General features: G+C 41.8%; 1 protein-coding gene across 10 annotated transcripts in view; it reads left to right on the top strand.

Annotated features, from left to right (window-relative positions):
* UNC79 (unc-79 subunit of NALCN channel complex) overlaps window positions 1-26,361 on the top strand; it is a 240,667-nt gene extending 214,306 nt beyond the window's left edge. For all 10 annotated transcript variants that reach the window (XM_081830011.1, XM_081830016.1, XM_081830010.1 and 7 more), the window contains 7 exons: window positions 5,639-5,728; window positions 7,725-7,900; window positions 8,995-9,181; window positions 10,852-11,049; window positions 12,888-12,965; window positions 23,382-23,423; window positions 25,161-26,361. In XM_081830011.1, the coding sequence (XP_081686137.1) occupies window positions 5,639-5,728; window positions 7,725-7,900; window positions 8,995-9,181; window positions 10,852-11,049; window positions 12,888-12,965; window positions 23,382-23,423; window positions 25,161-25,361 (972 nt within the window). In that variant the 3' untranslated portion in view covers window positions 25,362-26,361. The remainder of the gene's footprint in view (window positions 1-5,638; window positions 5,729-7,724; window positions 7,901-8,994; window positions 9,182-10,851; window positions 11,050-12,887; window positions 12,966-23,381; window positions 23,424-25,160) is intronic.
* Window positions 26,362-27,964: the final 1,603 nt, after the last annotated feature.

Raw genomic sequence — 27,964 nt, 5'->3', positions numbered from 1 at the left:
TGACTGAATTAATTGTCTACATTTTATATTTCTTCTCATTTCCCCATTTAGTGAATAGGTATTTTTGGGTCTGTGTCCTGGTTCACTCTTGATAGAAAAAAAAACTATAAAATTGAGAACATATTAGCATTTTTTTTTTTTTAAAAAGAACACTAGTGAAAATTTCAATTAATCCCAGCCCCTGGAAACTTTTAATTCCAGGAGACATGAGTAAAACTGAAGCAGCTAGTTAAGGGGAGGAAAGAAATTACCAGACATACAAAATACATTTGATTACAGTTCAGTTTTTCTAGAATCAGTTTTCTTAGTCTGGCTCCTATTAAACAATTCAATTTAACTACTGCCGGAAAGAAATAAACATTGTGATACGTTGGTTTCCTTTGTACTATTTCCTCTGAAAATTAAAAAAAAAAAATTCCCATTATTATCAACTAGTGAATTATTTGGTAAAATAGGTTAAGATTGCCACTAACAGGGCTGAAGATGAGAAACCACAATAACACTGAGAGCAAGTTGCAATGAAACTCAGAAACTTTAGAGATATTCATTGTTAATTGAAAAAAAAATTAAATTTTCAGTAGAGTAAATTTTAAAGAAAAAAGATCACCTATAATCCCTCTGCCTTACAATTAGAACTCTGTTGTTTTAGAAAATTTTTTCATACTTTGATCTATTCAGTATGCTAATTTGCTTATTTCCATATTGTTGGAAATTTATTTACTTTCCACTTTCATTGCTAGTATATATATGTTCCTATAAAGACCATCCTCATGTTTATTTTGAATTATATCCTTGGCATAAATTCTTTAGTCAGCGAGTAGGAATGTCTTAATGGTATGTATTCTCATATTGTTTTCTAAAAGGGTTTTATTAATTTACAAGTATACCAGTTTTACCCCCAATGCTAAACATTATTTTTTTTAAATACTGGTTATTTAATTTTTTTTTTGATGTGGAAAAATTTTATGACAGAGGAAAAGTAACAATCACTCAGCCCAGAGATAGTTTTATTGCCAACATATTAACGTATTTTCTTTCACTTTTTCTATGCATGTTTTTTAAACCTAGTGAATTTATGATTTAGATGTGGTTTTGGCTTCATATGTCCTAAGCATTATCCCCAAAGTTTGATGGATGCAGCGTTATTACCTCATGTGAACGCACCATAGAATAGTGGTTAAGTGCATGTGGGTTAGACTCACACCAGAGTCTGAGGTCTGCCATTTACTAGCTGTGTGATCAGGAAAGTTATTTAATCTATGATTCTTTGATTTGTGTTATCTATAGAATGGGATATAATAGGGCCCAATGTCTAGTTTGGGGATGGAGTGAGACAATGCATGGAAAGCCTATTAGCATGATGCCAGACCTCGAGTCATGCTAAGTAAACATTACCTAGTGTGTATATTAGCAAACATTAATTATTTTGGGGTATTTTCATTATTTTCAATATTCTGCAATTGTAACTAATATGTGAGAAACATCTTTGTGCTTAAATCTTTGTCCATATTTGAGACTATTTCTTTATAATATATTTTTGGGAAGAATTCCTAGACTATTGTTTTTTTAAAGAGTTCTTAATAGCAGTTAGGGTGATGGAGGATGCCATGAGATGAATTTCCAGCCACTTAACACACAAAAAGTTGATTGTTTGCTCATATAAAGTTTAAATGGGTGTCCAGATTAGAAGGAGGAGGACTTCCACATGAAAGGTGGGGGTCAGGTTCCTTCTCTGATGGGCAGTCCTCTGCAATCAACTGGTGGGTGGGAAAGAGAAGAGAATATGGTACGTGGAAGTTTTCATGGGCCAGGTCTGAATGACGCATATTTCTTCTACTCACACTCTGTTGGCTAGAACTGTCATATGGCCATTCCTGACTGCAAGGGATGGTGGGAAATTTGGTCTAGATGCATGCGAGGGAAGAAGAGAAGCAGTTCTGTGAGGACTTAGCCAGTTTCTGCTGCATACCCACTAGTTTCCTTATTGTTTAATTCTTTAAAACTCCGTATTTACTACCTACATGATAGCTTAAAAAATAATATCCCTAATAAATAAAAATTTTGTTGAAATCAACAAGTAAAAGACAAACATTCCAATAACAACAGAAAAGCAAAAACAGTTACAGGATCCATATGTAGAACCTTTTCCAGTGCCCAGTAAGCCATTCAGAATATGCCTTTTACCCTCACTAGCAATCAGTGTACTATAAATTAATACAAAGTATTAAAATATTTAAAAACATAAAAATTAAAATCAGCTAGCAAATCGGCAGGTCTTTCTTAATGATTAAACTTGCTGATGATATGAAACAAGCATTTTTATAAGCTGCTGGTGGTAGTGAAAAATGGTACAACCTTGCCAAAGAACAGTTTGACAGTTTACTTCTAGTACGATATTGGAAAAAATAATTTAATATACACATAAGGAAAATATTTATTAGAGTAGCATTTAAAATAGTAAAAATATGGAAACAAAATTAAGACCTAACATGAGTGTATTGTTTTTTTAAAAACTTTTATTTTGAGTATCATTGACATACAATGTTACATTAATTTCTGGTGGACAGCATGATGATCCCACAAGTTTCTATGTTATGCTCTGCTCAGTGTTGGCATTCCTCAACTGTCCATCACCACACAAGGCTAGTACAGTATCATTGACTGTATTCCTTATGCTCTGCCTTTTATTTCTGTGACTTACTCATTTCATAACTGGAAGCCTGTGTCTTGCACTTCTCTTCACTCATTTTGCCCACCCCCACTCCCCTCTCCTCTGGCTACCATCAGTTTGCTCTCTGTGTTTATAGGTCTGCTTCTGCTTTTTGTTTGTTTGTTTACTCACTGTTTTTTTTTTTTAGATTCCACATATGAATGGAATCATATGGTATTTGTCTTTCTCAGTCTGCCTTATTTCACTTAGCATGATACCTCTAGGTCTATCCGTGTTGTCTCAAATGACACAATCTCATCCTTTTCATGGCTCAGTAATATTCCTGTGTGTGTGTGTGTGTGTGTATACACACACCACATCTTCCTTATCCATTCATCCATTGGCAGACATTTAAATTGCTTTCGCATCTTGGCTATAAATAATGCTGCTATAAACATAGGGGTGAATGTGTCTTTTAGAATTAGTGTTTTTGTTTTCTTTGGATAAATAGCCAGTAGTAGAATTTTGGGATCATGCGGTGTTTCTATTTTTAATTTTTTGAGGACCCTCCATACTGTTTCACAGTAGCTGTACCAGTTTACATTCTCACCAGCACTGTACAAGGGTTCCTTTTCCTCCACATCCTTGCCAACACTTGTTATTTCTTGTTGTTGTTTTTTTTTTTTAGCCATTCTGACAGGTGTAAGGTGATATCTCCTTGTAGTTTCGATTTGCATTTCCCTGATGATGAGTGATGTTGGGGCATCTTGTCATGTGTCTGTTGGCCAACTGGATGTCTTCTTTGGAAAAATGTCTATTCATGTCTTCTGCCCATTTTTTAATCAGAGTGGTTTTGGGTTTTTTTTGGTGTTGACTAATATTAGTGTATGTTTAAATAAAGTAAGGTGCCTCTATAAAATAGGCTATTATGTGGCTACCAAATCACGTTTTCAAAGAATAATTAATTGGAAAATGCTTATGATGGATTTAATTTAAAAGCAGGCTAGAAAAAATGATCCCAGCCTTATGAAAATTATATGTATATGTGTATGTTGTATGTGTTCAAAAAAACGGAAGGAAATATCCATAGTGACCATCTCACAAGTGGAGGACAGGAATTAGGACTGTGTGATTCTTCTCCTTTTTGTTAATTTCTATTTCCCAAGTTTTCCACATTGAACATGTGTTACTTTTGTAATGTAAGAAACATAACTTTGAAATGAGATACGAGTTTCAAGGAAGAATTGGGTATGATTCACTTTCATTCATGTTTTTGAGTTTCGGCTGCTTTTTCAGTACCTTATCATCAGTTTCCCTATTGAAATAAATATGGGCCTTCTGAAACAAGTAGAACTTGACTCGTTATGTTTTTCACTTTTTAAAAAAAACAACACACTTAAGGTTATGCTTACATTTTGCAAAGTAATTAAAAAAAAAAGGTGGGTGGGGGGGATTGGAAATGATATGCTTTGTTTTATAAGTGTAGATGGCTAAGATGATCCTGTATTTTAAAGCTTTTATTAGATGTAGGTGCTGTCTCTGGAGCAAAAGTAACTGGATATTAGTAAATTCTCCGCTCTCATTTTTTGAAATTCAAAGTGAGAAGACAAATATTGCATAATGCTCCTTGTAATTATTTTCTTTGACATTTACCTTGTTGAAATGGTATAAAATATTGCCTATGAAAGAAACAAATCCTTTTCAAGAAATTAAAGAACAGAGTATATGCTCCTATTTGCATGACATGTGAAAGGTCAGAGAAAATGGAATAAATCGGGGGGAAATCCTTTCTTGCACTGAAGGATTAATATTCCAAAAGCAGGAACACAATAACCTTTTATAATTCCTTCCCTTGATTTAAATTAAAAGAAGAAAACCGTAGAACATATGAGATGCTGGGAAAACACTCTGACAGCGCTGCCAATGACCTTATTTTACTGTTTGTTATCGTGTCAGAGGAACTGACAGGCGTAACATTCTAGAAGAGATAGAAGGTGAGATAGTTCAGGGCTGTGCAAATTTACATGCATATGGGAAAATGAGCGCCACTGGGGGAGCTAGTTAAGTCTCTGATGTTCCAGATTTTCCAAAAGAAAGCCAAGAAAGGCCTTAGCGTAGTATTCAGATGGCTTCAAAGACGGCCTGCTTTTGATCCACATTATACCCAGCCCGATGTGTGGGCTCGCTCATAGAGCTTTCATGGAGCAGCTTGTCTGTTCATTTGCCTTTTCTTTGCTTAAAATCCTAAATTCACTGCATCGCCGTGGGCAGGTTTATGCCATTTAATAATGGGGGACACAAGTGTGCTTTCTTTCCCTTGAAAACTTCCCAAACAGGCTGCTGGTGCAGGGGGAAGAGGATCATTTCACCTCTCTCTCTCTTTTATCCCTAGCAAGAACACAGCAAGCATAAAGCATACATTTATCTGTTTCATTGCACGCCTACTGTGCATAAGGCATTAAATCGCAAGTGACTTGAATATAAGAATCTTGGACTCTTTCAGCACACATGAAGTCTGTTTCTATGCTTTTCGTTTTTTGATGGGAAAAGGTTCGAGCTTCTGGTGTCAGAATTAGGTGGCATGTATTTGGTGCGTATCTAAGACTCCCCAGAGTGATAAGGGTTAGTGTAGTTTCAGGGTTGATTCATGTCATAAGGACTCTGATCCTAATGGCTTTTACAAAGGCTAAATCTGTGTATCCAGGCCAGTGTAAAAACAAGCACACAAAACCCGGTTCGATCCCCCAGTGGAGAAAAAGCAGGTTAACTCCTGTCTCGCCTGGGCTGTCTTAGCGCCTCGCCACCAGCCTTTTATCAGTTTTTGTCTAAACTGTGGGCAGACAGTCACAGACTCTGGAGAGTAACGGAGTGAGTCAGAGCTCCAGAAACTGAAACAGCTTGTTAGTAAACAGCGTGAAGCCAGAACAAGACAGTGACTGCAGTCAGGGCCACGGTGAAGGCGCCCCCAGCGTTGTCCTTGTGTTTCAGTGTGGGACTGCCGCGATGGAGTGTGTGCGGCAGTATATCAGTGAGGTGCTGGACTTCATGGCCGACATGCACACGCTCACCAAACTCAAGGTAAGAGGCTTCCTCCGGCAGCCGCGGTCCTACCAAACCCAGACTCTTGGGGGTCTGAAGCACTGGGTTTTCAGGCTGTGCAAAGAGGCAAAAGAGAACGGAAAGGCTGTTTCCATGGCAGGAGTGATGTGCACAGCTTTCATTTTGCCATTGATTCCGTTCTTACGATGCCCCTGGTAAAGCGTGGTCCCCATTCTACAGATGTAGAGACTGAGGCCCGGGGTGATACAGTAATTTGCTCAAGGTGGTCCTGCTGCTAAGCGGTGGAGTCAGGGTTGACCCAAGACTCCAGTGGCTCCCGGTCATTCTCTTTTCACTATGCCGTGTAGTGTCACTTAACTACCTTGAGCCTCCCTTCCCTCCTTTGCAAGACAAGCCTAACATCTACCTTTGCCAATGGTTACGAGGTTTGGCGTGGTGTTGTGCATGTGAAGAGACTTTTGTGAACCGTAACACATTATGCAAACGTAAGCCTTTCATGGTTATCTGCATCAAAGCTCTCTTCTTCAAGGAAATAAAGACAAGGAATAGAACAAAATCTGATTTGCATGTGGACAGAATCCCAGTGAAGTTGTCAAGGTTCCTGACTGATTGCTTTGCAGGGTCGGGTGAATGGCTGATACAAGTCAACTTCCCCGCCATGAGTCAACTAGGGAGCTAAAAGATTGATAGTCTCAGAGATTTGGGGAAGGCCCTGGACAGAGGGCAGAAGGGGATCCAAACACGGTCCAAGGAGCGGCCAGATTGCAAGCTCGCAGTAAATGATTCCTTCTTGATAAACAGGATCTAGTCATCCCAGAAGGTCATCAGCTACAAATGCGGTTCCTCCATCGCCCAACCGTTTCCAGACTCTGCTCAGATGATCCAAGTGTTTCTTGGGATAGGGATGGATTTGCAAATGCTAGGTGGAAAGTAGAACCAGAATTTAAACTGCTGACTTCTCATGGTATCTGAACCCAGGCATTCCTAAGCAGGCTCCCCTGGTGCTTGACCACGCACTGGTCACTGACCGCTGAGTCTGGGTTGTCCACACCCAAATGACTTTGATATCAAGTGTAAATAAGAGGAAACATTGTTCCCTAAACATTTTAGTTAGTTTTATAGCCATTTTCAAAATACAGAGAAAAACAATAAGAAGGATCCATGATGATCAAAAGGTTGGGGACTAGAGATATAATTCAACCCTCCGATTTGACATAGATTAATTAGGAGGCAGATCAGAAAGGGCAAAAAGCTTGACTAAGGCCATGTGACTAATTAGGGCAAAACTGGGGCTGGGACCTAGGTCTCAATTTCTAGTTCAGTGGTCTTTCCACTAAGTCACACTGTGAAAAGGAGTTTTTCTACATTAATTCAACAAATATGTATTGAGCACCTGTCAGATGCCTGGCATTGTTCTGGGCAAGCAGGGATGCGACAATGAGCAAAAAGACACAGTAGCCGTGTTCGTTTAATTTATAGTCTGGTAGTGGGGGCCAATTTTAATGAAAATTTCATACAAGATAAAGTAAAAGTGTGACTTTCACAACTGCTATGAAAGAGGGTAAAACAGTGGTATAGGAACTTCCCATAGGATGATATGACCTAGTCAGGGAAGTCAAGGAAGGCTTCCTGGAGGAACGGACATTTGAGCTAAAATCTGAACAATGAATAGCAGTTAATTGGGTGAAGAGAGGCAGGGACAGTATTTTGGGCAGAGAGACCAGCATGAGCAAAGGCCAGGAATGGGAGGGAGCCAGTGTAGCTGGGATGAAGGGGTAAGATGCAGAGGTCTGCAGTAGCTAGATCATCCTAGGCTTTTTAGTCCATGCTAAGGAATTTTCCCCCCCTTTATCCTAAGAAAAATGGGAAGCCATTGAAGAAGTTTAAATGGGTTGTATGCTTGGAGAGTGGTGGTTTAGAAGGTAAGGGAATGACAACCTGATCTTTTTAACAAGTGGCCTGGAAGATTTCCAGGTACTCTGCCAAAGTCATGAAACACCATTTGCTTTTGCAGAGCCACATGAAGACATGTTCCCAGCCTCTGCATGAAGATACCTTTGGTGGACATCTCAAAGTTGGGCTGGCTCAGATTGCAGCCATGGAAATCTCACGGGGCAACCACAGAGATAACAAAGCTGTGATTCGCTATCTGCCTTGGCTCTATCATCCCCCTTCTGCAATGCAGCAAGGGTAAGGCCCTTATTAGTACTGTGGCCTGGGCTAACGGATGCATCGAAGCTTTACGGGAGTAGGATGTGATTGGTTGGGAAGATGGGAACCGAGCCTCATCTCCATACTTGCTGACCTGGCAGCATTTTTGAACACGAGCACTTCCTGATACGCTGCCAGTAAAAGGAACTTGCCCTCAAACAAGAACCTCAGCCATATCCTGATGGATGATGAAAACTTGGAGCTTAGGAGTGCAGTTTTAACTCTTAATTCGAACTGGTTAAATAAATCGATAGGTATTTATTGAGCACTTTACATAGCATCTGCCTTCCAGGAGCATGTTGGATTGCAGCTAGAACAAAATCCATAGCGGAGAGGAGATGGAGCGCAAGGAGACACAGGAGGGAGAGGGGCGCGTGGGCTGGTTTGTGGCTGCCATTTTGCACAGTCAGCTCCCTGGCTGGAGGGAAGGTGGGCAGTCGGGGTAAGGAGGGCGGGAGGGCAGCGGAAGGAAATGACCAGCAAGGCAGGAAAATGGGTGGCTGTGTGTTAGGTGTCTGCCTCGATTCCTTCCCCTCTAGTAGGGATGTCAAACCTTCCAATGGGAAGAAAGAGTTTAGAAAAAGAAGCTAGTCGGAAAGGCAGCCAGGTTGGTGGAAGAATGATTTTTTTTTTTTTTAAAGATTTTATTTATTTATTTGACAGAGAGAGAGATAGCGAGAGCAGGAACACAGCAGGGGGAGTGGGAGAGGGAGAAGCAGGCTTCCCGCAGAGCAGGGAGCCCGATGCGGGGCTCGATCCCAGGATCCCGGGATCATGACCTGAGCTAAAGGCAGACGCTTAACGACTGAGCCACCCAGGCGCCCCGGAAGAATGATTTTAATTCCGTGTACCCAGAAGCTGCTCTTTTCTCAAGCAGCTAAGGTCTGGGATCAGAGCAGGAAACCAGAAAAACAGATACATCATTTTGTTGGCACTCTGTCACCTTGGTGTTTTATTGTATGTAATTGCCTATAAAACCACACTTTTAATGCCCTCCATCAATAAGCATTTGGTGAGCGCCCAACAAAACAGCAATCATAAAATCGCCTTTAACACTTCCTTCTACCTGCTAGACCGAAAGAATTCATTGAGTGTGTCTCCCGCATCCGTCTGTTGTCCTGGCTACTCCTGGGCTCCCTCACTCATAATGCAGTGTGTCCAAATGCCTCCTCTCCGTGCCTGCCCATACCTCTGGATGCAGGCTCTCATATCGCAGACCATCTTATTGTTATCCTGATTGGATTTCCAGAGCAATCAAAGGTAAGTGATTTCTGCAAGCTTGAGACCATAGGCATCGAAATTGCTAATGGAAACTCTTATCAGCCAATTATGTTTCTTCTGAGAAGAGAATGCATCTTATCAGTGGCCCTCCTGTGGATGTTAGGAGAGCAACTTTGTGCTAATGCTTTATTTAAAGTGGTTTAAATTCCCGCACTATCTTTGCTTCCTCCTTAAATTGTCTTTCGGTTTCCTTTTATGAAGATAAATTATGGAGGCAAGCAAGAGTTAGCTTCCTAGGCATTTCTGTCTCAAAGTAATGAAGAGAAATAAGAGGCTAGCAACATAATAAAAATCCTATGATCAGTTGTTGGAACCAAATATGAATTGGAGGCAAATGCATGCTCTGATTTCTCATGCACTATCTTTTCAACTCACATCTGTAGAGATAGATATATAAAGATACAAAATGAAAACAAGAAGGCCAATGGGGAACTCACTAGAGTGCACGCCGGAATCACCTACACAGGGGAACTTTGTAAACTGTAGAGACAGATGATGTGCTTAAGGGAATAAAGTGAGCCCAAGGCAGGTATCAGTCATGAGCAAGTGTAGGCAAACCAGACACACTGGTACTAATCAGCTAAGAGAAGCCAAGGGCCCTTCGCAAGCTTAGGCGAGTTCTGGAAAGTCACGGTGGGTTTGGGAGCCTCTGGGATCTCGGCCAGGGCAAGCCGATGCTGTGATAAAATAGAGCACCATCCAAATGGCCTGAGTGATGTTTACAGAAAGAATCGGGCAGTCAGTTCCTAGTATTTCGAGCCAGATCTGTGTTTGATTCCTAACGACGGTACTTTGTAATTTGTGACCTCGAGAAAGTTACTTAGCCTCTCTGAGCTCCAGTTTCTCGTGGGTAAAACAGATGAAGGGATGGTTTGAGAATTATGGAAGTGATCTTTGAAAAGTCTTTAGCCCGGCGTCTGGGAAGTTGTAGGTGCTCAGTCGGTCCGTGCTTACCCCTGGGAGGACTACTGTCTTTGCTGCTGCCCTTTCTCCTACTAGAGGTCACGTCATGTAAGTGCTGGGCCCTGGGATCAGGTGCACCACCTTATTCCTCCTAACTACGGCTCTTTGAGGAACGAGGGTCCTGTTATCCCCATGTTACAGACGAGGAAACCCCTGAAGATGGTAGAATGGTTATTCTTCCCAATCTAGTTTAGACAGGAGAATGTCGATGTCATTAATGGGCAAGGGGGTGGGTAGATGTGTTCTGCAAACCGAGGTGCCTTCTCTTTGAAAAGATGCTCAGTTCTCTCTGTGCACTCCCACTGACCGAGCGAAAAGAGAAAAAATCTTTTTTTTTTTTTGAAAGATTTTATTTATTTGATAGAGCACAAGCAGGGGAAGCAGCAGGGGCAGAGGGAGAGGGAGAAGCAGACTCCCCGCTGAGCAGGGAGTCCGATGCGGGGCTCGATCCCAGGACCCTGGGATCATGACCTGAGCCGAAGGCATACGCTTCACCGACTGAGCCCCCCAGGCGCCCCAGAGCAGATTGTTTTAAGGTGGTGGATCACAAGTTTGTAACAGGCTCGGATCACTGGCGGTCACTGTGCTTGGGCCATGCTCCGCAGGAGGCCGAGGCTGTGCAGGGCAGGCCCCGGGGAGCACTGCATCCCACGGAGAGGTAACGGCTCCTGTCTCCTCCTTTTCAGACCTCCGTGCTGCACATGTGCTCTCTCTTCCACGCGTTTATCTTTGCTCAGCTCTGGACTGTGTATTGCGAACAAAGTGCCGTAGCAACAAACGTCCAAAGTCAGAATGAATTCAGCTTCACAGCGATACTGACCGCACTAGAGTTTTGGAGCAGGGTGACACCCAGCATCCTTCAGCTGATGGCCCATAACAAAGTGGTGAGTCCACGAATAAGTTTCCCTCTCGGATGAAAAGGCGTGATCTGTACCCAGTCCTTGCATTCCCTGTTCTTTAAGGATCTCAGTTGTAATATTAGATCAATGGATGGGTGGATTTCTTTAAAACCTAAACCTGATATTCTGCTTGCATAATAATTTTGCTGGAGAGACAAAGCAAACGAGTAAATCTAGTAAAAACAACTTTTGTTCACTCTGCTGAGTGCCAAAGAAAATTTCTGTGAAACGTCGACCTCGAAAGGGCTGTTTTCGTGCTATAAAGTCAGAAGGAGATTCGTATTATTTTTGGATTCCAAGGCAATTTGGAAAAACCCTAGCCCATTGGGTCATCCTTTTGTGGTATTTAAGAGCAGACCAACCACACATGTTCATTCCACTCAGGGCTCAAAACCTGAAAGAGCCTCCCCTTTTTGAGTTGTCCTAGGAGGACCTAAGCCCCCCAATCTTCAAATCCAGTTCAGTTTTAACTCTGATGGCCCACCAAGAGAGGGGTTGCTCGGAACCTCACTGGAAAATATCTGGGGTATTGTTAGCATGAGCCCACTTCATTGAACAAGCTTGGATTAGTCCTATGAAGTTAAGATCGGAGGGTAGATGGAAGGAATGGACAAGGAAGTCCTTTGGTTCAGTTTGCTATTTTGGAGGAGGATTCTCAGTTGGGCAAGCAGTAATTAGTATCTCGGTTATGGGGGCTTTATCAGCCGAATTCTCATCTGTGAGGGGCAGGGGATCTGGAAGAACATCCTAATGATGGTTCCAGTGTGCCCAGAAACCCAACAATGCGCTGTCCACAAAAGGCATTCCAGAAATGACTTTTGATTGATTGATACTAGTCTAAGAAATATTTTCTCTCAGCTGTAATTGGAAAGGGGATTATACATTTCCTTCAGTGAAGCACTTCCTTGTCTTTAGAGAAACAGATGTTATAAAGCAATTCTGTATGGAGAGAGGTATTTTAGTTCAATTTATAGGAAATTTATGTGACAATTTTAGGGTGCACAAACAGTTCTGAGATAAACATTTCTCGGATCATAGAGTCTGAGACTGAAGAAGAACTTAGAGATCAAGCATTCTGTTCTGTTACTTTACAGACAATAAAACTGGGACCTTAAATAGAGATCTGGTGTCCTTCTAATGTCATTATACCTCTCCTCCAAATCTCTTTAATATACAGATGTTAGAAATGAATGTTACAAATGAATTTTGTACAAAAAATGCTACGAATGAGTTTGAATTAATTTTATCCTGAAAAATTTGTTAAACTCTGTATGCCAGTCCGGTAAAATCCCCTTGGAGTGTTCAAAATCCAGCCTTAGGAATTTCTGAGGAAGGGTGTCCACTGCATTGTATTTTTGAACTGTCATCAATATGGCTACCTTGTTCTGTAGGAACAAAACCACAAAGACCGGTGTGTAATAAGTTAAATAGCCACTTCAGGTGAAGAAACTGGGGAGAAAGGGTCAAGCTGGAGAAAAGGACCCAAGGCCAAGTTCTGTAGTTGGAAGGAGGGGAGGAGAAGGCATGTATCCTCTGGTATGAATCACATGCAGTGCAGATCAGTGAGATCAATCCCGAAATTCCATTGGCAGCCCTGAGTCAGATAAGGAGGCCATGACAATTATAAAACCTCTAGAGCTTTTTAAAGTCAGTTTCTAGTTGAAGTTCTGGAGATGAATAAACACCACTCCTTGTGGTCCCCTTCAGTCATTGTGCCCAAAAGCTTCATGGGCGCAGGATGGGAGTCCTCTGTGGTTGTAGACTAGCTTTCAAGGTTTCTGGATCACTGGGAGTGGAATTGATTTTCATATTTGTTGTTTCAGATGGTAGAAATGGTGTGTCTCCATGTGATTAGTTTAATGGAGGCATTGCAAGAATGCAATTCAACAATTTTTGTCAAGGTAGGAAAATCTTATGATTTTTATAGACCGTTTCTTGCTGCTAAAAACAAATGTGGATTTACTTTGAATGTGTCTTCGAAGAGGAAAATAAAACTGATTTGATTATGACTTTCAGAGTTGGGGGTTGGAGGGTTCAGCTCATGTAACCACCCTTCCCCAAATGGTTATCATGTTATTTTTGTTCTTGCTCGACCACTGGGATCAACTCTAGCTGGGTTAGAGATGTTGGACCATGATTATTGCATGTTAAGACAAGTAATGAAAATATTAAGGTCTGAAAAGACCTTATATAAATTGGTTGGTGGTGTCTCATCTTGCAAGATACCCAGAAAACCAAGGAAAATAGTCTTTCATTGTTGAACTTGGTAGCTAGTATTTTTCTCTAAGGTAAATTAATTTCATTTCTAATATTACTATTCTAAATCACTGTTTAGTGTATGAAAGTAATTTAAGTATTTGTCATCTGCCCAAGGACATCAGAGACATACTAACATGATAAAAAATTAAAAAAGAACTTGGTTTCTCACTCACTATCCAATTCCCCTCTTCTTCCTTTCCTTCCTATCCTTCCACCTCTTCATCTCACTATTCTTTGCCCTTCCTCTATCTGTTCCACCTGCTGTTTACCTGTCACATGTATATTCTGTTGTCTCCGCCACCATCACCAACCCCCACCACACAGAGTGCATCAGTCTGGGACCTTAATAACTTGCTGTTTCACTCCTTGGTTGACCCTATTCTTCGATAAAATTCACTTGTCAGTTTAACTCACATGACGCTGAAGAAAAGCAACCCATTTTCAGGGAAAACTTGACTGTCATCAGAACACTGCAAGGTAGCTGGTTCAAATGGGATAGATAGAGCTTGATAGTCAACAGCAAAAGTCAACACTATGAGAGAAACTGTATGACTGACACTTGGATGACCATACATGATTTTATTTTTTATAGCTTTATTAAAGTATAATTTAGATACAGTAAACTATACATATTTAAAATGTACAATTTGATAAGTCTTCACATATATTATACCCATGAAAACATCACCATAATCAAGATAATGAACACATCCCTCGCACCCCTAAAGTTTTCCCATATCCTTTGTAGTCTCTTTTTGCCACCACTCCTGTATCCTACCTCCCCATCCCCAGGCAACTGCTGGTCTGTTTTCTGTCGCTACTAGCTAGTTAGCATTTTCTAGAATTTTATAAAAATGGATTTATATAATACTTAAGCTTTTTTCCTGCCTTCTCTCATTCAAAATTCTATTGAGATTAATCCATTTGGTTGCATGTATCAGTAGATCATTTCTTTTTCTTTCTGGCTAGTATTCCATTGTGTAGCTATATCACGTTTTGTTTATCCATTCATCGGTTAATGGACATCTGGGCTGTTTTCAGTTTGGGGCTATTACAGATAAAGCTGCTATGAATAATCGTGTACAAGTGTTTATGTAGATACATGCTTTCATGTATCTTGGATGAACAACGAGGAGCAGACTGGCCAGGCCATATGATGTGTGTATAACTGTTCAAGAAATTGACAAACTGTTTTCCAAAGTGATTGTGCCCTGTTACGTTCACAGCAGCAGTATGTGAGCATTTCGGTTGCTACACATCTTTGTCAACACTTCGTATAGTCTTTCATTTTAGTCACCCTACAAATTGTGCCTTGGTATCTCATCATGGTTTTAAATTGCATGTCCCTGTTGACAGGTGACATTAAACATCTTTTCATCTGCTTATTTGCCATCTATGTATCTGCTTGGTGAAGTGTCTGTTAAAATTATTTGCCCATTTTTTTAATTGGGATGGATTTTTTCTTATAATTGAATTTTAAGGCATGAGTCCCTTATCAGAGATGGGATTTGCAAAGATTTTCTCTTCAGTTGTCTTTTCATTATCTTAACAGTGTCTTGTGAAAAGCAGAAGGTCTTAATTTTTGATGAAGTACCATTTATCAAATTTTTCTTTTATGGATCATGCTTTAATGTTGTATTTTTAAAAATCTGCCTAATCCAAGGAGAATTGAGATCTTAACAATATTGAGTCTTCCAATCCATGAACGCAGTATATCTATGTTTTAAATGCTTTTGTTAACTTTTTTCCAGCAGTATTTTGTAGTTTTCCATATATAGGACTAGCATATTTTTGTCAAATTCATCCCTATGTATATCATAGTTTTAGGGTATTATAAGTGGTATGGTTTTTTTATATCTAAATTTCTAATTGTTCGTTGCTAGTATTTAGAAATACAACTGATTTTATATTAATCTTTTACCCTGCTAGCTGTTAAACTCATTTATTAGTGCTAGTAGCTTTTTTTTTTTTATTTCATCAGCTTTTCTGTATAGACAGTTGTGTCATGTGCAAATAAAGGCAGTTTGGTTTCTTCCTTTCCAGTCTTTATACCTTTTATTTCTTTGTCTTGTCACATTGCTCGGGCTAGATCCTCTAGTACAAGTTGAATAAAAGTCGTTAGAGTGCGAAACCTTGCCTTGTTCCTGATCTTAGGAAGAAAGCATCTGTCTTTCCTCATTAAATGTTAGCTGACAGTTTTTCATAGGTACTCTTTGTCAAACTGAGCAAGGTTCCCTTTTATTCGTGGTTGGCTATGAATTTTTGTCAGGAGTAAATGTAGGACTTTTCAGATACTTTTTTTACATTTATTGAGATGGTTATTTGACTATTCTATCTTGGCTGTTAACAAGGTAAATTTTATGGATTGATTTTTGCATGTTAAGCCAAGCTTGTATTCCTGGGACAGACCATACTTGGTTGTGATGTATATTATCTATCCTTTATATCTTGCTGAATTCTATTTGCTAACATTTTAAAATAATTTTTTGTGTTGATGTTCATGAGGGATGTTGGACTGTAATTTTCTTTTCTTGTGATAAATATTTTTGGTTTTGGTATCGGGGTAATGATGGCCTCATAGAATGATTTGGGAAGTATACCTTCCTTTTCTGTTTCTTGAAAAAGTTTGTATAGATTTGGTGTTATTTTTCCCTTAAATATTTGATAGAATTCACCAGTAGAAGTGCCTGGGCTTAAAATTTTCTTTGCAGAAGGGTTTTAAATTTACAGATTCAATTTCTTTAATAGATATAGGGCTGTTCAGGTTTTCTGCTTATTCTTGAGTGATCTTTGAGGTAGTGTATATCTTTCAAAGAATTCGTCCATTTCATCAAAGTAGTCAATTTTAGGGTGCCTGGGTGGCTCAGACAGTTAAGCGTCTGCCTTCGGCTCAGGTCATGATCCTGGGGTCCTGGGATCGAACCCCGCATTGGGCTCCCTGCTCAGCGGGGAGCCTGCTTCTCCTTCTCCCTCTGCTGCTCCCCCTGCTTGTACTCTCTCTCTGTCTAATAAAAAAAAAAAAATTTTTTTTTTTAAAGTAGTCAATTTTATTGGCATGAAGATGTTCATAATATACTTTTAATAGCTGTAGGATCAGTAGTTATGCCACCTCTTTAGTTCCTGACATTGGTGATTTGTGACTTTTTTTTTCTGGTCACTCTGTATAGAGGCATATCAATTTTAGTGAGTTTTTTATTTAAAAACAACAATAACCAGCTTTTGAGTTGTTTTCATTGATTTTCTGTGTTTTGTCTCATTGATTTCTGTTTATTATATTCTTTCTTCTGACTACTTTAGCTTTAACTCACTCTCATCTATTATAAATTTCCCTCTAAGTACTGGTTTAGTGGTATCCCACAGTGCGATATGTTGTGTTCTCATTTACATTCAGTTCAAAATACTTTCTAACTTTTTTGCTTTCTTTTTGGACTCATTTTTTGGTCATTTAGAAATATATTACTTAGTTTCCAAATATTTTTTGCTTTTTTTGGAGTCATTTTTTGGTCATTTAGAAATATATTACTTAGTTTCCAAATATTTGGGGATTTTCTAGTTATGGGTTTTTAGTTCCTATTTGTGGTCAGAGACCACACTGTATATAATTTCAATCATTTTAAATTTATTGAGACTTATTTTTTGGCCCAGAACATAGTCTATATTGGTAAATGCCCTGCGTGCACTGGAAAGAATGTGTCTTCTGCTTTGTTAGGTGTAGTTTCCTACTCTGCTTTGCTCGAGCTTATTGATAGTGTTGTCCAAGTCTTCCATGTCCTTCCTTCTGTCTACTTATTCTAGCAGTTATTGAGAAAGGGGTATTGAAATATCTCTATTGAAAGGGGTATCTGAAAATCTCTTGTGGATTTATTTATTCATCTTTTCAGGTTTACCAGTTTTTGCTTCATGTATTGTGAATCTCCGTTATTAGGTGCGTAAGTGTTTAAGATTATTAGGTCTTCTTGATGAAATGAATTCTTCAGGGGCTGTCTTCATCCTCGGTAATTTTCTCTGCTGTGAACAAAACTTTGATATTAATAAAGGCAGTCCGGTTTTCCTTTGACTAGTGTTAGGATGGTATATCTTTTTCTGTCCTTTTGTTTTTAACTTATTTGTGTCTTTATGTTTACAGTATATTTCTTATAGGCAGCATGTAGGTAGGTGTTGCATTTCTTTTAAATCCAGTCTGACAGTCCCTTCCTTTTAATTGGGAGTCTTTAAACCATCTTCATTTAATGTGTTTTGTGCCGTTGTTGGGTCTAAATCTATCATCTGGCAATTTGTTGTCTATATTTCCCATCTGTTCTTTGTCTCTTGTTCTTTTTTTTTTTTTTTTCATTTGCCTTCTGTTGGACTGAGTTTTTAAGGATTAAATTTTGGCTATAATTTCCTCTTCTAAGGAAGAGGAAGCTAAGTGTGTTATTTTGAGAAACTTCTGTACTATTATTATCAGTGTTTAGTGCTCTAAATTTCTTCCTTTAGCTGCATTCTTCCAAATATTCTCATTTCCATTCAATTCAAAATATTTACTAACTTCCCTTTTAGTTTCTTCTTTTCCCATGAGTTATTTAGAAGTAGAAGTGTGTTCTATTGTTATTTTATTAGCTGTATGTTTTAGTTGTGGTTTTTTTTGTGTGTGTGTGTGGCTGATTTGGAGTTTATGGTATACATTTTTAACTTATCACTGTCTACCTTCAAGTAATATACCACTTTGTGTATATATGTGCATTTCCAGCCTTGGCTTTGTGTTCTTACTCTCATCCATTTTACTTCCACATATGTTATAAACCAAACCACACGTTCTTATTATTTTTGCTTTAAGCAGTCAATTATCTCTTAAAGAGACTTAACACTTCTTCAGTATTTATTTATATTTCCTATTATTGCCATATTTATAGTTGCCATTTTCAGTGTTTTTCACTCCTTTTATAGATCTAAACTTCTTTCTTCAGCCCAAAGGACTTCCTTTATTATTTCTTACACAGGTCTGCTGGTGATTGATTCCTTTGCTTTTGTACATGAGAAAGTATGCACTTTGCCTTGGTTTTTGGAAGATATTTTCCCTGGGCATTGAATTCTAGATTCAAAGGTTTGATTTTTTTCTTCAGTGCTTTAAAGATGTTGCTCCTCTACAGTCTTCTTGCTTTCATTGTTTCCAACAAGAAATCTCTATTATTCTAATTTTTTTCTTCTGTATGTAGTATGTCCTTTTTTTCTTTTTTTTTTTTGGCTTCTTCTAAGATTTTTCTCTTTACCATTATTAAGCAATTTGATGATGAAACACCTTGGTGTAGTTTTCATCATGTTTCTTCTTCTTTTTTTTTTTAAGGTTTTATTTATTTATTTGACAGAGAGAGACACAGCGAGAGAGGGAATACAAGCAGGGGGAATGGGAGAGGGAGAAGCAGGCTTCCCGCGGAGCAGGGAGCCCAATGCGGGGCTCGATCCCAGGACCCTGGGATCATGACCTGAGCTGAAGGCAGACGCTTAACGACTGAGCCACCCAGGCGCCCCTTCATCATGTTTCTTATGGCTTGGGTTTGTTGAGCTTCTTGGATCTGTAGACTCATAGTTTTCTTTATATTTGGAAAAGTATCAACTATTGTTTCTTCAAGTATTTCTTTCTATGCCTCTTCTTGACATACTAAGTATTTCCTTTACCTTATTGACCATATTGAATATAGTTATAATAACTGTACTAATGTCCTTCTCTACTAATTCTGTTATCTGTATCATTTTGGGGTCTTTTCCAATTGATTGATTTTTTTTCTTTTTCTTTTTTTTTTGTGGGGGGAGGATTGGCAGAGGGAGAGGAAGAGAGAGATCTTAAGTAGGCTCCATGTCCAGTGCGGAGCCCAACGTGGGGCTTGATCTCATAACCCTGAGATCATGACCTGAGCCGAAATTGAGAGTTGGATGCTTAACCAACTGAGCCACCCAGGTGCCCCTCCAATAGATTGATTTTTATTCTCATTATAGGTCACCATTTCCTGCTTCTTTGCATGCCTGGTAATTTTTTATTACATTCTTGACATTTTGAATTTGACTTTCTTGGGTGCTGGATATTTTCGTATCCCTAGAAATATTTTTTGAGCTGTATTCTGTGATATAGTTAAATTATTTAGAGTAGTTTTTTCCTTTTGAGATTTGCTTTTAAGCCTTGTCAGGTGATCAGAGCTGCATTTTGTCTAGAGCTAATGTTTCTTCACTACTAAGGTAATAGCCTTCTGAGTATTCTACTTAATATTCTGTTAGTTAAAGAATTTAAATTTAAAAAAAAAAGAATTGTCCACTCTAACTAGTTTGTGGGAACACAAACTATTGCAGGCACTGTGTGATCACCACTCTAATCTTTTTGGGTTGTTTTTTCTTCAGCCTCGGGTAGTTTTTTCACATGTGTGCACTGGTCAGGATGTAGCTGACGACTCAAGGGGGACCCTTTACGGATCTTCAGAGTTCTCTCTCACTGTCTCTCTTTTTCTCTTTCTGTGCAGCTCTCTCCTCTCCAGTACTCTGCCTGACAAACTACACACTTCAGCCTCCCTGGGCTCCCAGATCCATTTCCTCAACTCAGGAAGACAGTCAGGCTCTGTCCAGGTCCTGCAAGCTTTCTAGGCAGTGAGCTAGGATAATTGCAGGGCTTACCTTGTTTCCTCTCCCTCGGGGATTGCTGTGCTGCCCTGCTGATGCCCAGGGTCTGAAAGCCATTATTTCATATACTCTATTTGAAATTTTAGTTGTTCCAGGTAGGAGGGTAAATCTGGTCTTTGTTACTCCATCTTTGCTGAAAGAGAAAATTTCACACTTAATTTTAGTTTTGAGGACTGGAACAAGCATGGAGTGAGATGAATATAATCTAACTGAGCAGAAAGTCTTTATCCTGAGCATAAATCAAGATAAGACGAAAGGTATCACTTTTATTTTGGTGAAAAACAAAAATTTTTTTTAATGTCCTTCAGTTTTCTGGATATCATTTCTGGAGAGGGAAAAAAAAAAAAAACCCAACCAACTTTATTATAACATTACAGAACCCAGAATAAATTACAGCTAATTCTTACTGACAGCTTTTGTAGGAGCCACTAGCAAAAGGGAACTGAAATGAATGTCATTCAATAAGTCAAATTAGCATTCCTGAAATAGGATGACTGTTGGATTATATAATGCTATCAATAATTATGAGATTTAACTTGAAGACTTCAGTCATGGATTCATAAGTCACAAACCTGAAGGTCCTTTACAGATATATATTAGAATGATATGGTCACATGTTTCATAAATGGGCTAATAGCAAAAACCCTTCTAAAACGAATGTCACTATTCCGCTTGATTGCCTCAAACAGGCCTTTAGCCCCAAGAATAGTTCTGGGAAATGTGTCCACCCAGGGTCAGAGTACTCAGTGCTTCCTGGCTCTTAACCTGCTTGGTCCCTCAGGATCTTAACAGGAGGTTAGTTTGGGTCTTTCCTAAATACCAAGAGGCATAGGGGCCTGCTCCTTATTCAATAGGTCAAAAGTCAACAAAAGTTTGTAGACATTAGGACCCTTAGAGTTGTTTTTTTTTTTTTGCTGTATAGACATTGGAGAGGAAGTGGTTAGACTAGTTTATTTTTTCCCAATCAGAATGTTTACATGAGCCAGTCCTGCTAATGGCCAGAGAGTGTAGCCTTATCTTTCACTGACCTTTGTAATCCCACAGTTTGTTGTAAGGGTTGGTGGTTGGAGGAAGCAGGGAGAAAAATGTCATTTTCTGATTTAAAAAAAATTTTTTTTTATATTTTCTGCTATTTTGAGTTTTAGTCCAGTTACACCATGCGCTATTCCAAACACGGTATTCATGCTAGAGATAAAGTATTGCTTGGCTCCAAGATGAGCACTGTGTTTAGGAATGAGCATCAGTGGAAGTCAAATTAGCAAGTTGTGTATCTCAACAGAATGCTCAAAGCAAAACAGCAGCCAGATTGAGTCTTGGGAACAAAAGCAGAGAGAGGAATGTAATTTCTCACTTCACCAAGTTGTGTGTGCATGTGCGTGCATGCGTGCATGTGTGTGTGTGTGTGTGTATGTGTGTTGATGAGTTAAATGAGCCCGACAGCCTGTGGCCATGACTAGTGAACAGAGAGATCATCAGTACACCGTCCCCCATCCCAGCAGGCCTCCCACTAGTTCTTTCATTTTCTTCATGGCCCACCTCCTCCGGTTTGCCCAGCATGGAAACCTCAGCTTCTGCTCTGACCTTTTCCTCGCTCCAAAGAGCAGACCGGTCCTCGGACCCTCTCAGCTTGTGTCTGCAGGCACTACCCTTTGCCCTCTCCGAAGACCCCCTGGTCCTACCTGGGCCATCAGGGCAGCGTCCCCAAGACCCCTGACCTCCATTCTCCACGCCCTTCCTCACCCTGGTCTGCAGATTGCTGCTGGGATGATCTTTTTGGAGCCCAGTTCTGCTCGCAGTGAACGGGGCTCCCCTCTTCAGAAGTTACCTTGGATTTGGAAACAATCCCAGGTCATTATGGGTGGATGGTGAGGGGCCTCCCCTCTGCTTTTCTAAACTTGTTTCTTGTGACCCTCTCCTGAGAACCTCACACTTCAGCATCACCTGAATCCCTCCCACCTCCACCCCCTTCCACACACCGCCACCTGTGGGCTTTGCTTCCTGGAGTGTGCCCTTGTATTCTTGGCTGGGGCTGCTGGGACAGTACCACGGCCCAGGCGGCTGAAACACAGAAACTTCTCATCCCACAGTTCTAGAAGCCAGAAGTCCAAGGTTAAGGGGTCGGCAGAGTTGTTGCTTCTGAGGGCTGTGAGGGAGAATCTGTTCTATCCTCCCCCCCTCGCTTCGGGGGGTTGGTTGGCAATCTTTGGCGTTCTCTAGCTTGTAGACCTCTGCCTTCGTCTTTGCATGGGGCTCTCCCTGTGGGTGGGCCTGTGTCCACATTATCTGCTTTTTCTAAGAGCATCAGTCATCTTGGATGAGGGGCCTACCCTACTGTAGAATGACCTCATCTTAGCTCATTACATCTGCATCGATCCCTCTTCCAAATAAGGTCACATTCTGAAGCAGTGTGGGTAGGGACTACAGTGTCTATTTTGAGGGGGCACAGTTGAGCCCATGACAACTGTACTCCTCTGTTGAATAGGAGTAGAGGGTTGGAAGGAACACAGAGCAAAGAGATATGATGCATATTCGTGTGTTAAAGATCTGAGCAGTGCTGTAATAAGGAACCTAGTGTTTCCGAACTTACTGGACCAGCGCCCCCTTCCCCTATTTAAACCACCAAACTGGAGAGCTGTGGGACACACTCTGGGAAACACTATTCTGTCCTGGACTTTTGGATTTATGACGCCTTATGGTCCAGAAGGCTGAACCATGGCTGAGAGACCAGAGCAGGAGAGGAGAGCTGTCTGTCCCTTGGGCCGGACACCCCGTGACCTTGAGGAAGGGCACAGCAGAGGGGTTCAGGTGGGCCAGAGGGGCAGCAGAAGGGCGAGGCCCCCACATGCCTGCAGTTTGAGTGCCTTGCTCTCTGCCGGGGACCCTCTGCTCGCCTGCGCGCTGCTCAGACCTCTGGCCCAAGCCCTTCTTGCTGTGCCCCACCTTCCAGATCACAGCCAGGCGACCTCGGGGCGTGCCTTTTTCTATCACTGAAGCATTTCAGCCACTTCCCGGCGAGATTTTCTTAACAACTACGGGCAAATAGAGTCGCCATCTTACTCGGGGGACTCAATTTTAGAGATCCCCGTGGAGGAAATTCTATTTCAAGAAAGGGAGGATTTAATTAAATAAATACACATTTCATTTCCCGTGTGTGGTAGCTTTCAAGAGACAATCAGTCATTTAGTCTAGAGTGTGTGTTCCGGGCACTCATTAACCTCCCAATGCCACCAGCTCAGCAGGGGTTGGCCTCAGGAAGATGTTTTTCCGATAATGGATAACTCCGCAGCAGGGTCCCATCCCTTTAGTGATGTTACAGGGGTTCTGTGTGCCCGGCCTTCCCGAGCGGTAGCCGAAGCTTACGGGGGCGGGGATGGAGAACGTGAGTAACACGACTTCTGTATTTCTCCATACAGCTGATACCCATGTGGTTGCCAATGATTCAGTCAAACATCAAGGTAAGTCATCGCTGGGTGGACTGGAAGCTCAGTCCCCTCCAGAGAAGGTCCTAACATTAACAGGGCCCCCTGGCGCGCCACTTGCTGTGGAGAAAGGTGACTTCACCCTGCTCCTGGCTTCATGGGGCTGACACAGGGGGAGACGCTGTGGGCCAGGGATGGGGCCTGCAGTCTGGGGTGACGGCAAGAGCCACGGTCGTACTGTTCGTGATGGATGAGGATGTGAGTGGAGGGGAGATCCGAGTCGGAGCGAGGCTCGGTCCCGACTAGAACACAGGCCTGCCCCACCTTCTCAGGACACCCATGGCATCCGAGCCCAGGCACGTTCAGTGCTCTTTCCTGGCCACTAAAAGAGACTTTCTGTGGGGCTCCTGCCTGGCTCGGTCAATAGATTATGTGACTCGATCTCAAGGTTGTGAGTTCAAGCCCCACCCTGGGGGTAGAGATGACTTCAAATAAATAAAATAAATAAACTTTAAAGAACAACAAAATGGACTTTTTGTGACAGGAAGAATTCTATTAAGAAAGACTAACATTGAATTTATGACAGAACAGCCAGAAAGGAAGGGGCTTGCCTCCTGTTCTACCTATGAGGAAACATGGGACCAGAAAGAAGAGTCACTTGGCCGGGGCCCCGCAGCCGGGAAGGGAAAGACCCTATCCGTGTGTCTTTCCCATCGCCAGGCCCCACCCTGAGGGACACATCGTCATTGTTGAGCCAGACATACTCCATGACTAGTCAAGATTCCTGGGGCTTGACGTCAGGACGGCAGAGCTAGCCACCTGCTCTACCCAGAACTGGGCTCTGTCTACGGCCCTGGGAGCACAGGGCAGGGGGGGAGAAGGTGGACACCTTCTTGCTGATTTTCTTCTCAGAGTCGGGAGGGATGTTAGTGGATAGAAGGGAACTGACCTCAAGGTCCCCAGACACCAAGAGAGAAATGGAGCCGTCAACGGTGACTTTCAGGCTTTGAGTCCGGGGCCGTGGTGTCGGTGACATTTGTGGCCACGTGTGGGGGCGCCGCTGCTGAAAACCTTCTCTCATATTTCTCCTGTGAAAACAGCTGCTTGTTCCAGATTGCCCCTCCCCCTGCTTTCCGGAAATCTGGAAATCTGAGGCCAACAGAAGGCTTACAACCTAGCCTCTTCACGTGCATTACCATGAGAACAGAGAGACTCTAATCACGATTAAAATGTAACGAGCAACTATTATGTGCCAACTTCTGGTCCAAACCCTCCATTAACTCACCCTTAAAAGAAAACCCCATGAGGTGTTAACTATGCCCAGTTCGCCCACGAGAAAATCCAAACACAGACAGAAAAACCTTGTTCCCGGAGTTGTCCCCAGAGGAGCTAGGATCTGGACCCAGGGAGCTGGCAGCGGAGTGCAGGCCCCAGGCCCATGCGGTGACCGGCTCCTGGGGAACACGTATGTGTGTCCGCCCCTCCCCAGCGTGTCATCTTTACGTTCCCCTTGCAGCGAATGAGTCGGGATGGGAACGGCGTTACTTGCATGGATCTGGACCAGAGTGACTTTAGAATCCCGGTCACTGGCCCGCGTCCCCCACCCTGCCCACCACCAAACGTGAGAGCTGGCCTCCCTGTTCAGGCCCGATGGCCCTTGAGCCGCGTAGGAGAGTCCTCCTGCAGGAGAGGCCCGGGCTGGCGCTCCCTTGGGTGGACGGCAGACACTGGAAGGAAAGAAATTAAACTCGCTGTCTCTCCCTTCCTCAACAGCACTTATCGGCCGGACTCCAGCTTCGCCTCCAGGCCATTCAGAACAACGTGAACCACCACAGCCTAAGGACGCTGCCCGGCTCAGCCCCGAGCAGCGCCGGCCTCGTGGCCCTCCGCAAGTGGCTGCAGTGTACGCAGTTCAAAATGGCCCAGGTGGAGATCCAGTCCTCAGATGCGGCCTCGCAATTTTACCCTCTATGAGCGGCCCCCTCGGCTCTCAGTGTCAACACTCTGGTTTAGCAATAATGGGTTTCAAAACAAAACAATTTGATCCAAGCAGGTTGGGGAACATATTGGTACTGTACATTCTCTTTCTAGTTTAGTAAAAAAAAGACGTGCAAAGGCCGGAGAGGGCCAAAAAATGAAGCTTTCTTGCTACACATCTTTCTGATGACTCCTTGGGCTATCTGATTAAGTGTTTCCTTACATTATTTTTTAAAAAACCAAATCATTTTTCTTTAACTAACTTCTATTTTTTTTAAGAAAAAAAAAACAAAACAATAGACTGGTGGGTACTCACAGAAAAGTTGTATAAGTCCCCCTGTTGCTATTTTTGATGATAGAGAATAAATAGGGTTTTTGAAACCTTTGTAGTGTTTTTTCTTAAAATCCACTCTTGGCAATGCAATAAAAAAAAAAAAACCCGTCACCATAAGCCAGTGACACTTGACTGAAGCTTTTTGTCATTATCCTGGGAAAAGTGGCAGCTTGCAAGGACCATTACAAAGTGCACTTAGAAATTAGGTGGTTAAACTGTGCCAATTGTTTTTCTTTGTTTTATAGTATCATTTTCCAAAACTGTCCAGTAAGTTTTATTATTTTTAAAACTAATTTTTCAACTTATTAGTTCTAGGCTGTACTTTCTTGTAAGCTTTATGAGAACCACTTTAGTTTTGTGAATAATAAATTTTATTCTTTTGTTAATCCTTGTATACAATTCAATTTAAAACTGTAGATTGCATACTGGACCCGATGACCCTCCACACTGGCACAGAGCACTGCACCTGGAGTTATGTTTCATAAAACGGGATTTTACTAGTGTAAGAGCACCAAGATTTATCAGCACTTCTACTTAGCATTTGACTGTGCATTCACAAATGATATTTCTCTTCTCTATCCCTGTAATGCACTGACTACAAGAAGACTTACTATACATTTAAGCTGTATATTGACATGCTATTAAATGCATTTTTTTTTATTATCTTTGTGAGCCTGGGGTTTTTTAAAAATCAGTTTATACATTGCTTGTAAACTTTTAAAACTTCTAAGTTCCCTTAAAACTAGAGTACAGCTATTGAGAGGAAAAGGCTTTCTTTCAGGTCATCTGGTAAGAGAGAGACACAATTTATTTGAGGTCTGTTCTCCAGGAAGGACCTTGAGGACATGAGGCAATGTTATTTATGTATTTATTTTTTTTAAGTGTTGGTTATTATTAAGAGGTCTCTCTTTTCTGCTGGGAAGTCTGAGGCCTTCATGCTTCTCAGGGGGAAACAAGTCCTCAAATGTTGAAGTGTTTCATGGGAGTTCTAGAAAGACAATATGGCAGAGCTTCATCCGTATGAGGACTTGCAGGGAACCAGGCGGTCCCTAGATTAAGAATGTAGAAATGATCATTCTTCCCATTTTACAAAGTTGCTCTTCCAAGAGGCCTCCCCGCTCAGCGAGAATGCTCCCCGTTGTGCTTGGTTATGCCTCCGTCACCGTTCTGACTTCTGTAGAAAGTTGTGCATGTATTTATCTCACTTGTAGACTGTGACAGCTTAGAGGGTGTGTCCTGTCTCTGTATCCCCAGGGTCTGGCCCGTACTGCCAGTGTAGTTAATGTCTCTTGAACGGAATGGATTTGATTAAGCAACAGGTCTTTCTTGAGCTCCCCAGTGGGCTCAGCAAGGGCTGAACTGTGACATTTTCTTTTTGAGCAGCGATTCCTGGAGGGGGTAATGGAAATAGGCCCGCGGAGTTGGCCTTGGCTCCTTCCCATGTGGGGGGTTTGACTGACGCCCCCATGAAGGCTTAGCTACAGCCCGGCTCTTGGCTTGTCCTGAGTCCACCCCACTGCAGGCAGCCCTGTTCCTATCAGTAGACAAGGTCCAGAGTCTTCCACAGGCTCTTCTCCAACCCCCGTTCTTTCAATAGACTGCTGCCTCAGTTTCTCTTTATATTTGCACCCCCCCACAAGGGCTGGGGAGGGGCCCTCAACTCAGCCCTCTTGACTGCACCCCCATCTAAATCTTCCTACTGTCCAGGATGTTTTCTTTACCCCAGTTACAATCTGGGGTCTTGGCCCCACCCAGGCAGGTCTCCCTCCTTGCCCCTGAGAACTGTGACCCGCTGTCCTGGCAAGCTGACCTAAATACTGTCCCTGCTGGGACCCTGCCACTTCCCTGGTTTATCAAGACCAGTAAACTTCTTTTCTGGCTACACTGTCCTCAGGCCTATCCCCCAGCGTTGTCATCTTCTTCTAGCCTTGGGTCAGCCACCCTCCCCCACCCCCCAGCAAGTCAGAAATTTGAAATTTCGTTACTAATATTTCCTCATCGGTACAATGGGGACAATGACACATTCTACTTCATAGGGTTGTTGAGATGAGAAAAGAATGCAAGGAAAGAGAGCAATGCCTGGCGCATGGTAAGCACTCAATAAAAGTTATGACTTCCTATTCTTTTTTTTGCATGTTAAAGCGTAGGGAAGGAAAGCTACTTGCCCAGGGTCACACGGCTAGTAAGAGGCGGAGTTGGAACTTGACCACAGGCTGTCTGACACCAATGACCGTGCTCTCCGCCACTGCCCACCACATCCCAGCCC

The sequence above is a fragment of the Leptonychotes weddellii genome, chromosome 9, assembly GCF_054177405.1.
Source record: "Leptonychotes weddellii isolate Sample4059 chromosome 9, ASM5417740v2, whole genome shotgun sequence".
Classification (NCBI taxonomy): Eukaryota; Metazoa; Chordata; class Mammalia; order Carnivora; family Phocidae; genus Leptonychotes; species Leptonychotes weddellii.
This window is presented reverse-complemented; position numbering and strand designations above follow the sequence as displayed.